At 26.9% G+C, this 12,552-nt stretch overlaps 1 protein-coding gene across 3 annotated transcripts in view; it reads left to right on the top strand.

Annotated features, from left to right (window-relative positions):
- The window catches only part of LOC113552309 (tachykinin-like peptides receptor 99D), a 208,499-nt gene extending 204,367 nt beyond the window's left edge, over positions 1-4,132 (top strand). For 2 of the 3 annotated variants that reach the window (XM_026955122.1, XM_026955121.1), the window contains exon 7: positions 3,222-4,132. In XM_026955122.1, coding sequence (XP_026810923.1) covers positions 3,222-3,639 — 418 coding nt within the window. In that variant the 3' untranslated portion in view covers positions 3,640-4,132. The remainder of the gene's footprint in view (positions 1-3,221) is intronic. The other variant, XM_026955123.1, reaches the window with a different exon arrangement.
- The last annotated feature ends 8,420 nt before the right edge of the window (positions 4,133-12,552 follow it).

Below are 12,552 nucleotides of genomic sequence, written 5' to 3'. Positions count from 1 at the left end.
CCATAAAAGTTTTATTTTATATCTGCATAAAAAAAATTGAAAATACACATAGATAGTCAAAATTTTTTTATGTGCATTTGATATTCAAATTTTTACAACCTGCTTTAATACTAATATTAAAATAAATTACTTTAATAAAAATATCATGAAATATACAGACATACAGTCTTCATTTAAAATAATTTTTCGTATACAGTAATAAATTATGATTGATTTCAAATTTAACACACACAGGCATTACAAAGATTCAATTTACATCGCATATACAACAAAGCGGTTACTCACTTAATTTCCTTTTTATATTTAACATCTTTACCTAAATGTAACAAATATGTTTTGAAAAACTAAAAGCAAATCAATTTCTAATATTTTATTCTAATAACCGTTTGTGCTTTAATGTTTGGAGATGAAAATGTTATTGTGTAAACATCGAACATTGATTTAATATTATAGTTAGTTATTCATGATAAAATTATAAAATAAATTCCTTGCCACCAAAGTCTTCTTATCTAAACTTCAAATAACAATAATTTATAAATAATAAGCCATATCTTTAATATTCAATAATATGTATGTATAGATATAGATAAGAAAAATATTATGCTTGAATGCTTGTGATTATCGAAGCTATTTAAAATTTAATTTGTAAATCAGTATATTATTTAGAATGAGACTACTAATAAGTACCTACTTTTACTTTTGTAAACCAAAATATAACGACTGTTTAATATAAATTTGACATTCTTTTAGGGCTTATTATTTTACGTCTACTTAAACATAAGGATATACGTGTAATTATGAAACAAATGTAATAATGTTTAATAAAACTCGACAACTTGGATACTACATGCATAATACAAGTACACAAAAATTATATAAATAGCTTAAAACCACCTCAAAATTAAAAATCAAAACATTTTTACCTCTCCAGAGAGAGATAATAGATAAAAAAAACATTTATCATTTCAAAATGAATAAAAAATAATTAAATGAAATAAAACTATACATATTACAAGCCTATTGTGTTCGTTAGGGAGTCTGAATTTATTTATTTGGAGATTTTCAAACATTTTATTTCATAGTTTGTGATATGTAACAAATACATACTTTATATACGTATCTATAAATCATTGTGCTACTACGATTGATGATTGACTACGTTTTTTATTAGGTTAGCACTGTGTAAAAATAACAAAACATTTATCCACAACTTTGAGTTATTATTTATATAATATATTAAAGTTTTCGATAACCTCAAATCCGCTAACTAATAAATAAGTGAAATTAATATTTTCATAAAAAACAGTATTTTTTTTTCTTTTAATTTAAAAGAGAAGTTTAATGAAACTCAGCAATCGATAACAATATTAACGTTATTATTCTAATACTGTAGAATTTAATATGATTTTATAATGTAATATTTTCAATCACAAATGCGCGTAATATCCAAAAATAACGCCTCCGTCCAAGTTTGAATCCGTAAAAAGCGAGCTTAACCCTTATAAATGTTGACCATTATCCAAGCTTACCGTGTTAAGATAGCGGTGGTCTTAAGCTTATATATATACCTACTGACTCAAAACATTCTTACTCAAAGCCCAATATATATATATTATATAGGGACGCCACGTATTTTTATTTCGCAGTGTATTGTTTTGCTTTCCCGTAATAATCTCCTTTTCTCGCTGGATCTTAGGCAGAATTTAGGTAGCTGCACTAGAAAATAAAATGCGGCGCCGACTACTATAGTCTATAACAATACACTTATACATTATGTTCAATTCTGAATACAACTTTTATCTTTTTATTTTTTCAATCATACACCGCTGTATAAAGAATATTTTAACGTTTTCCAATATTTTTAATTTCAAAGCAAATAGACTTGTGCGATTAGTAACGACCAGTCATATTATATTTAGAACAGACATTTCGTTTTCACAAAATAATAGTAAATATGTATGCTTTCTAAATAATTGTAATCATTTTCATCGTTTTTACAGCTTACTCGTATATTTCACGTCTCGGTAAAACTCTTTAGATAACTAAATTTATTTACTCACTATTTGTTACATATTATCGAGGGTAGTGATGGTATATATTCGTATTATATTATGTGGAACGTGCCTGTAGAAAATAGATAAAAGTTTTTTCTACATTATATATAATTGTGACTTTGTCTTATTGTCGAGTGAGTCGATATAAACCTATGTATAGTATGCCTATTAGTCTTGGTAGATAATGATATGTATACTAATTTTATATAGATATTACTCTAAATATTCTTTGCATGCATTATACTGCAAATATATTCTGTTATAATTTTGCAAAATAAATATAAAAACATCGCATCGTGCTAACATTATCTATTCAAATATGCGTGTGAGTATACAACTGCTAAACGCGAATCCATCGAGCACGGAGGAGAATTGAAGTTTTTTAATCGTAAATTAGATAAGACATTTCATATTTGCCCCAGGTAACAGATATATAACAATATTTGTATTTTATTGCAATGTTTGTAGATGATCATGTTTTTTTCTTTAAAAACCCCATAACTAAAAAGTAGCTTGACAATTTACTTCTGACTGTTAAGCCTAACTCGCAATCCCACCGGAAATGTAACGTCCTCGTCCGTATACATTATATTATAACGCTTTATACGTACGCTTTGGTCGTAAACCTCGGATTCAAGGGGTGAAACGTTTGATCGCATCTGTAGGTCGGTATTTTGAGTGCTTCGCAAATGGTTTATGACTTTGGTATTGTTTTTTTGTGGTACGGAAAAATATTGCAAAAAATCTACGTTTGGATAAAGAAAAAAACAATAACAACCACGGGAAAAACAAATATTTTTTTTTGAAATATTCACAACTTTCCTAGTACAATGGCTCATATAAAAAAACTATAAGACTATAATACAGGACGACAAGAGAATCAAGTCAACTACTTCTATGAAATCTGAGGTACTATATATTCTAACATTATATGTATATTATGGTCTATATCAATTATACATTTACTTGCACATATTACATAATGAGATTTAGATAACTAAAATTAAAACATTATAAATATTACATCTAATACCGAACCAGCAACTACAGAGATATCATAGATTCACTGTTTATGATAAATATGGTTTTTTAAACTTCTCTTGTTATTATCAATGCATATTATTATATGTAAACGTATTTGTGTGTGTGTTTTGTTTTTTTTTTAAGGCACCGTTTGCATACCCTTGAACCACCTTTGCACCGACAACGGAAGAGGTCACCTGAAAGTGCCGGCGGCACATTGGAGGCAGGCGAAAAAACACGGCATCGACAGCAGTGTTGGCGAAATGAGCAGCACCAGCTTCAGCAACGCGGTGACGGGGGTAACGATAGCCAAGGCGAGTACGTCGACTTGCAACGAAAACAGCATCAACTGCAGCGAGGAAAACTTGAAAACCTTTCTAGGAAAAAATGTAAATTCCGCATCCTGACGACAATCGTCACAGAAGGACAAAAGGAACAACGATTTCCATCACAGTCGATCGTTGACGACCGATGTTACTACTCCGAGAAATGCTGCAACACAGCAGAGTTGGATTTAACGACCGAGTTAGAGATGCAAAATCTCTCAGTACCACTCGGATAATATTTTACGAATACAATTATCGTATTACAAATTGAAATTTACGTGTATGTGTGTGTATGTTTGTGTCCTGGTGTGTTTGTAATGTTTGTAAACTATCAGTAGCACCAAAGTCCTAACAAATTTCATAGAGAGATAAAGTGACTTACAACCACTCAAATATCATCGAAACCCAAATCATTGTGTGTACTCTGAAGCCACTGATACAAAAGATCAAACTTAAACAATGACGCTTGGACACACGCAATTTAATTATATTATATAATTTATTATTATAACATTTAAAATATATTATTCGCACTTCAGTACATTAGTACATGATGTAAGAAAATAGCACTGAAATATTCGAAATCGTCTTTTCCATCAGCATGCATCAATTACGGCCAACAATAAATTCCTAATAAAATAATATTATATTTAGTATACTCTCGTCTCAACCACCATTCTGAAAAGATTATCCCAATTTTGATCTCATTATAAATATTAATTTTGGTAGTTATTGTGCTCACAAAATTATTGATATATATATAAATAATATACATATATCGGTACAAAATATTATTTAAACGTTTCAAAAATTAATCAAAAACAATTTAACTATTATACAAGATTTTTTCATTACCCGATTTGGTATTATTTAAATCAATTTAAGTATTCAATTCCTAGTAGAATTTAGCGTATTTATCTTTATTGTGATTTACTCGTATTGTGATATTTTTTCTACTTGAATAACTCTGTAGACCATATTTTTTAATAAAATATACAATATCTTCAATGTAAGTATTTTTTTTCTTTTTCGTGTCATCGTTTGGAGAAAAATAAGTCATGAAAAAATGTTATTCACAGTGAGTCGTGGGTATACTAAATATTTTCAAAACACTAAATAATTTCTTAATCTTAATCATACTATAATAAACTAAGATAAGTATACCAAACAAGAAATATTTTCTAGATTTTCTAGAATATGATTAATTAAATGTGTTTTAATAAATCCAACTTTGATATTTTTTTTTCTTAAATAAGAAATATAACTCTTTAAACTTCAATCTAATTTAATTTAGTTTAGCCTTGTTATTTTTTACTTTCCGAAGAGTAAAAAAAAAAAAAAAAACAAAAAAAACAGTTTCTTACTAATCAATAGTCAATAGAAAAACTTTATTTTAAATGTTTATAATAGTTATTGCTTTCGTATCTATTTATTTTTATTGATTATTCAATTAATTATTTTATTTATTATTTATAAAACTAAAAATGTAAAGCATAGTACATATTATTATCATATTATATATTCAAGCAAGCATTTTCATTTATTTTGTTATATCAAACGATTAACTTCATAACTTTATACAGCAAAACTAAAATCCAATCAATAGCTTAAGTGGGAGGTTTCTTGAGCGTACATAACTAATTTATTTATTTCTATAATAAAAATCATGTACTTAAGTACCATTGTTGGATATACTTAACAATAAAATTTAATTTAATAACAATATCCAGGTATATCTCGGTGTACGGTAATTTAACGAAATCTTTGGTTTTAACGCGCAACGTGTGGGCGTTAAATAACAGTAATTTATACATTTATTTTCATTTTCTTTTTTTCGAATAACTACCTGCGAGGAAGCTTATAAAATACCCGAACCACCGCCACCACCGCCGCTCATCCTACGAATACCACTTATAATTTAATAATATGTACCTACGTGTGCGTCCGTATATAAGGATTACGTGTGATTTTAATCCATTACACAAACCATCCGTGCGAGTCGTTGATGCTGTGTAAACGGATTCAAAGTCCTTGTTTCGTGGTTAATTCCTCGTCCGTTCGATAAAACTCGGTCGTTTCAAAATAGCGCTCCAGGAAATCACGTTGTATGTGTTACCTATACGAAATGTCACTGGATTCAATTTATTAACATGTGCCCAATCTGATAAATATCTAGGTATCAATTGTTTTATTTACTTAAATACAATGATATTTTGTCTAAGAATTTAAACACAAATATATATAATATTAAGTCGACTTGCCAGAGTCTAAACGGGAAAAAATCAATACAACTCAGTCGTTACGTTTTCATAGATTTTCGTTACCTGAAACGTATTATCACATCACTCTTTCCATACTATTATACTAAAGTTTCACTTCATTCAATCTTCATCGCACTATTATCCAATTATTAACAAGTACCAACTCATTTGATGATGAATGTTGTAGGTCCACTGGACAGGCGACACAGGATGTAATCTTATTATTCTAACACAAAAATGATTCCAGTGTGAAAACATTTAAATTTTTTATGGCCCATCTTGATTGCGTACTTACAACGATCATTATCAATAATAAATGAATTGTTTCTTTTAACCAATTTGCATTGTGATTCATTAAAAACGTATTATTGCAGACCTAAATTAAAAGTATGAATTTTATTAAATTAAAGGTTGACCGGTATTGTATTTTTGATTATGTGTTATCTGTATACAATCCCCATTTGAATTAGTACACATTATTTCATAATTATACACATATTTTATTATATAATACATATAACATATACCTCCCCCCTCGTATGCGCCATTTTTTTAATGTATTCGTATGCACTTGTATGTGTGTATAGGGTAGGGAAATCTATCAATATCGTAATTATATGTTGAAAAGTAAAAACCAATTTAAATTCGTATAAATATTACTAAAATATTATGTTTGACAAATTAAAAATACACATTTTTTATCAATTTAAAAAAATAGCTACATACACAAATAAATAATGGAATATGATTGGGTCAGGTTAGATAAATTCTCACTACAGATTAATATATAAAACCTATCATTATAATATTAAATATAGGATCCTATCACTATTACAAATTTAATTTAGAATTTCTTTCGCTTTATAATAATTATTTCTTATACTTAATTTAAACATTTTTTAATTTTTTTTCTATCTAACTATTAAACTTATTAAAGGCTACATGTAAATACAAAATAAATACAACTAAAAAATAATACATGATAAAATGTGAGAAAAATTAAATTCACGCTTCGCGCTGATAAAAATAAATTTAAAATAACAATAACTAAAACAAAATTATAAAATATAATTTTAATACAATCAGTGTGTGTGTGTACTACTATATGAGTCTTAAACAAACAGGCATCAAAATGGCCCCTTAAAATATATTTACACGTTTTACTTAAAATTAACAAATCAGTAACAATTATACTATGTATTTTATATGACTTCAAATTAAGAAATATTACTTAATATTAAACAGCAAAAGGTCCCATATTGGTAATAATAATCCTAAGTTTGTAGAAATAGACTTTGGAAAAGTTATTACACTGTGTGCTTGTGTAACTTTTTAAATTAATCTTGGAAAATAAAGTATATAATTCAATTTTACTTTATAACGTAATATATATTCCAAAAATAAAATCACACTTAGACACGCCTACGTTCTGTTATTGTATCAATCATAAGCGTCTTAGTTACGGGAGTATAATAATTGTGGAGTGAATAAAGAATATTGTGGTGCAGATCTAGGTAATCTTGAAAATGTTCGCTAAACATGATCGCTTTAACTGAATACAATTTCCGGATCAAATACGACACAGCCGTTTTCAAAGAGAGGTCGGAGAGGACATACTAAAATAACTTAAACGTATCATAATGCACAATGTAACACTTTTATAACAGATTGGTACTTTAAATTTCTCGTCAATCTCGTAACGAAACTTTGAAATTTTAAAGCTTTAAAAGTAATGACTTGCCAATTCAATATGATGTCCAGTATCAATAGTATGATTAAATCTAAAACCAAGGTTTCAAGGTCAATTATTATTCAAATACAGAGGTATTTATTGGCATCTGTTACCTAATTAACGATCTAGATCTTTAGTTTCAAACATTTCCCTTCTAGCTGCAATCAGCCCTGTTTAAAAATACATTAACTTAATAAAAATAATTCATTACTGATTTGAGTAATCAAGAAAGTGGATCATGTCGTACTGAACTAGCAGTAATTTAAATTAATATAATTTACTGATAGAAAAATTAATTTTAAAATAGTTGTGACAGTTTTATTTTGTTAAGCTGGAACTGTTTAACTTTTATTAAAATAAAGTACATAGATAAAATAAATATTTTTAATTATTGTTAATATATAGACAGTGTGGAAGATCTAGAGGTTAGAGAATTCTTTAAAATTTGTGCACTCCCAACAATTTTATTTTAGTCACACCTATGGCTGTTCTGTAAATCCTTTAAATTAGCTGATTTATCAACAGCTTTGATAGATTGCTTCACACTGTTTAGCCATTGTTGTCACAACCTCTCTCGTAGTCGTTTCTCGAATAAGTTTTTAGTTTCATGTTAGTTTTAACTTTTATATTTTCATTATTATTATAAGATCAGTACCTATAATATACCCCAAAATATTCAATAAATAAGTATACAGTTACCACGTCTTAGAAGTACATTTTTACAACAATACCATATTATTTAATTATGTACTAATCATTATCTGCTGTATTAAATTCACTGCAATAATACTAAAATAATTTATCAAAAGTATCCCGCTAAAATCTCAATAAATTTAAAAATGGCGATAAAGTCATCTAACTTAGAAATTAACACATTGCAGTATATACAAGCCGAACCGACCACTTGAAATGATAATATGATACAGTAAATATCCTCTTGAATTGATTAATCGTGAAAATAATAAAAATATATTACTCTTATTTTCATAAATGCGACGAAATCCAACAACGGTAAACGGTATATATAATATAATATAATATCGTACGTTTTGAAACATATATCACTGATTCACCGAAATACGTGAGGTCCTTATTTTTATTGTTTTTTTTTCTCGTATTCGATGACCATTCAAAATATTAAATTGCTAGTGTGCCATAATAAACACATTTACACACATATACATACATGTATGCATGCATACACACACACACACACACACAATACGTATATGTACAATACTACACAAAAGAAACTAATGCGTAATGACGTTATATTTACCGTCACCGACTTTTAAACTGATCTGGGCAAATACTTCAGCCATCGTACGATTCGGAGCACGCGTATGTACGTTTATATAATATATATATATATATATATATATATAATTTTAAAATAAAAATAATATGGTCGCTTCCATTTTCCCCAAAATTTCAAATACAAGCTTTTGGGTGTGTCCCATCATACACATGTTAAACAAATTAAAACAGCGCAAACCGACCAAACGCGTATAAACAAAAAAGTGTGTTCTTTCATATAAGTATATAATACCTTTAATATATTTATCATATTTTATCGTTTCGCCGTACCTGTGTAATACGTATTTTCCCTGGTGGCTGTACGCGCACGCAAAACGTCTGTCCTCTGTTTACCGATTTATGACTTAAGTCCAAAAAGCCCCGCATAACCTTGACTGTGCCAAAACACATATTGCATTATTGTCATAATACTATACGTTCCTAAATACTGTTATATAATCATAGGTATATATTTTAATATTAAGTACCCATATTTAATCTATGAGAATAATATTGTGTGTAAAGCTTTTATTATTACGCATTATTTATATTGTTGTTGTTATTGTTGTTGTTGTTATTGTGGATGATGTTTTTGCTGCACAACAAAACATAATAATATAGAAACACGAACTTTTTAAGCAATAAAAGTTATATAATGTCACATGTATACCTACCTATGAATAATGTTGGTTTTATTTATTTTTTTAAATTAATATCAAATACTTCAAAATAAAATATCATTATTTCAATATATTGTATATATTTAAAATAGTTGATAACCGTAATTAAAATATAGTACGTATCCCTTAATAATATTATTGTTCCATTTAATTATTTAGCTCAAATGCCACATTAATTAGTTACTTGTATTGAACCTTTGTAATTACACAGAGACTTTTAACTCATTCCAATGTAAATTAACTTCCAAAAAAAAAATGAAAAATTTGGTAACAATGGATCATTGATGCGAATAATTTTTTTAACATATTATATTATTAATATAATTATTGTATACTAGTATAGATATTAGGTAGATAATATTATAGTGTAATAGTTATCTAGACACAGCTCGCGTCTACTCGAAAATATGATTCTATCAACAACACTTGCTACGGGTACTGTCGACTTTGATTTTATGTAAATTACATTAATCGTCCGTACCTACTCCAATAATTTTGAGTTACCATATGTGATTATTTTTAATTATACCTATTCAATTTAAGGCTATGAAATATTGTATGTGTGCGTGTGCGTATTTTTATGTTTATGTGTATGTGTGTATGTGTGTGTTATTTTTTTTTTTTAATAAATGCTTTTAACTGTAAAATATAATTGTCTGTTTATTTATTATTTTTTTCACCATAAGGCGAATACGATCATCATCCCTCCGGGGGTATATAATACGCTCCACTACAACCTATATGTAAAAGGTGAAACCAATACAGAAAAGCACAACTATGAATGTAAAAATAATATAAGCAGAACTTAAAAAATTATATATAATAATAACAATAATAATGATAATAAATTTGCAAAAACAACGACAATGGCGGAAATACGGCTTCAAGCGCTATAAATATGCAAAACAAGCGTATTGCAGTTAGTACTCGGATTAAAATTTGAATTTAAAAATAAACATAATAGACCACGAGAGGCCAAAAATCATCTCACAACAACGAATAAATTTTGATATGTGCGTGGCTGTACGTGGTATTTGTAAGAGAATAACACCACTCTACCTTTAAACTATAAAGGTTAATATTATTTAACTTTTATCGATTATTTTGCATTTAAAATATTATAATATTAATTTTAAAATGAGAAAATATTTAATAGTTTCGTTCATGAATAATTTAGTATAATATATAAAATACTTTTCTTTCTTAAAAATATACAATATATAAAAACCTATAATTATAATATTCCATCCAAGGAAGAACTAATATGATCAAGTAAGGATAAACCTAATTAAAAACAAAAAAAAACAAATTTAAACTAAAAACATTCTAGTGTGTACCAACATCCCATCAGAATACTTATAATATTAAACTAGTAAATATGCCTCCAGCCATTAAAATAAACCGTTGAAAATGTCAAGAATCACTTATATAAATAATGACTCATTATTTTTTTACTTTTATTTATTTTATCCAAATAAATATTTAAACGTTTTGACTTTGATATCAGCCAGATAAATATAGTTTTAAAGTTTCAATTTTTGTTTTCGCATTTTTCATCAAAATGGTATTTTCAAATAATTTTCAAATATTACCTATTACCATCAATCGTTACTTTTAGAACTTTCTAGATTTATTACAACTTAAAATTATGTTTCACTATAATATAAGTTTTTAATTAACTTTTAACAACACAGATAACGTTCTTAAGTTTAAGTTTGATAATAGGTCAATTCATTCTATTACTTAAGTCAACAACACAAGGTTGGTTCTGCTGAATTAAAATTTAATATGTTGCACATATAGTTGGTCAGAGAGATAAAACAAATAGTGTGATGATAACTTTATAACTCTTAATAATCTCTAAAAAAAAACCCTTTAAATATTTTTCATATGAACAGAATTTTCTATTCATTGATTAATTTTTTTCAGCTATGTGATTGAATTTTATACTTCTTATACACTAACAATAATATAGTTTTTTCTAAAATGTTGCACATTGTTTCATTTTTAATTTCATATTGTTGTTTATTGAAAAAAAATACATGTACCTAATTACTAATATAATTTAGAAATTTTTTACTTTACATAAGAATAGATAAACACCAATTTTTTCCTTTAATTATATCAATTATAACAGCATTCTCTAAAACTACTAATGCAGTTGTGAAAAGAAATACAATTTTACGATACACTTATTTTTAAAAAAAATATTGATTATATTTAATGTGATTATATGTCACTACATTTTTATTAATAATGCTCCACTATTCTGTGTTTAAGTAATTGAAATAAGAAAAGTTAAACAACCAAAATTAAGTACCAAGGTTTTGTTTTTTACTAAACTGTTTTCGAACTTTTTGTATTACGAAAAAATGGAGATACCTAGTTAATATATTATTTTGAAGACCATATTATTCTCAAAAATTGTTATTAAGAGCATATATAAAGCAGTTTTACAAAAAATACTTTTATTTTGTATTAGGAATACGTAGTTTATGTCTTTTTCAAGAAAACTTTATAGCAAAAAAAAATAATAAGTACTTATTTGAATAAATGAGTAAATAGGTATTCAGAATACTTTTTAGAATAAACACGTTTTTTCTGCTTATCTATTTAAATTTTTGAATAATTGGAAGTTAAAGTATACTTTATATAGTTAATATACATCAACATAAAGGTAAATTGCTTAAAGATCAGTCTATACATTTGTAACCGGCAATTGTAACTTATTCATCCTATAAAGTTTAAAAGTGAATATATAAAACAATAAGATGTTGCAAAAAAATATTATTTTATTTACCCGCTTCAAATAGAGGTCCGTCACTCCAGCACCATAAGTTGAGAATTTTTACACTAAAATTTCACAAGATTATTTTATTATTATGTAATAAAATGTAACCACCAAAATGTTTTCTATAACTTATAAAGAAGTTCGAAATTTCAAACTTTAATTTCGGGTGCTAGCGTAACGTGACTTCAGCACCCCGGTACACTTCAAAATGATTTAATTGGTTCAAAATTTTCATAAAATTTTGGAACCATTTTAGAAACAAATGTAATCCAACATTCCAGTTACCAGGTTTAACTTCAATCAATTAAGAATCATTTTAAGTGACATAAACATCGTAATACTATATACGTGCGTGTTTATAATATTATATACAATGAATAAAATATATT

The sequence above is a fragment of the Rhopalosiphum maidis genome, chromosome 2 (genome assembly GCF_003676215.2).
Source record: "Rhopalosiphum maidis isolate BTI-1 chromosome 2, ASM367621v3, whole genome shotgun sequence".
Taxonomy (NCBI): Eukaryota; Metazoa; Arthropoda; class Insecta; order Hemiptera; family Aphididae; genus Rhopalosiphum; species Rhopalosiphum maidis.
This window is presented reverse-complemented; position numbering and strand designations above follow the sequence as displayed.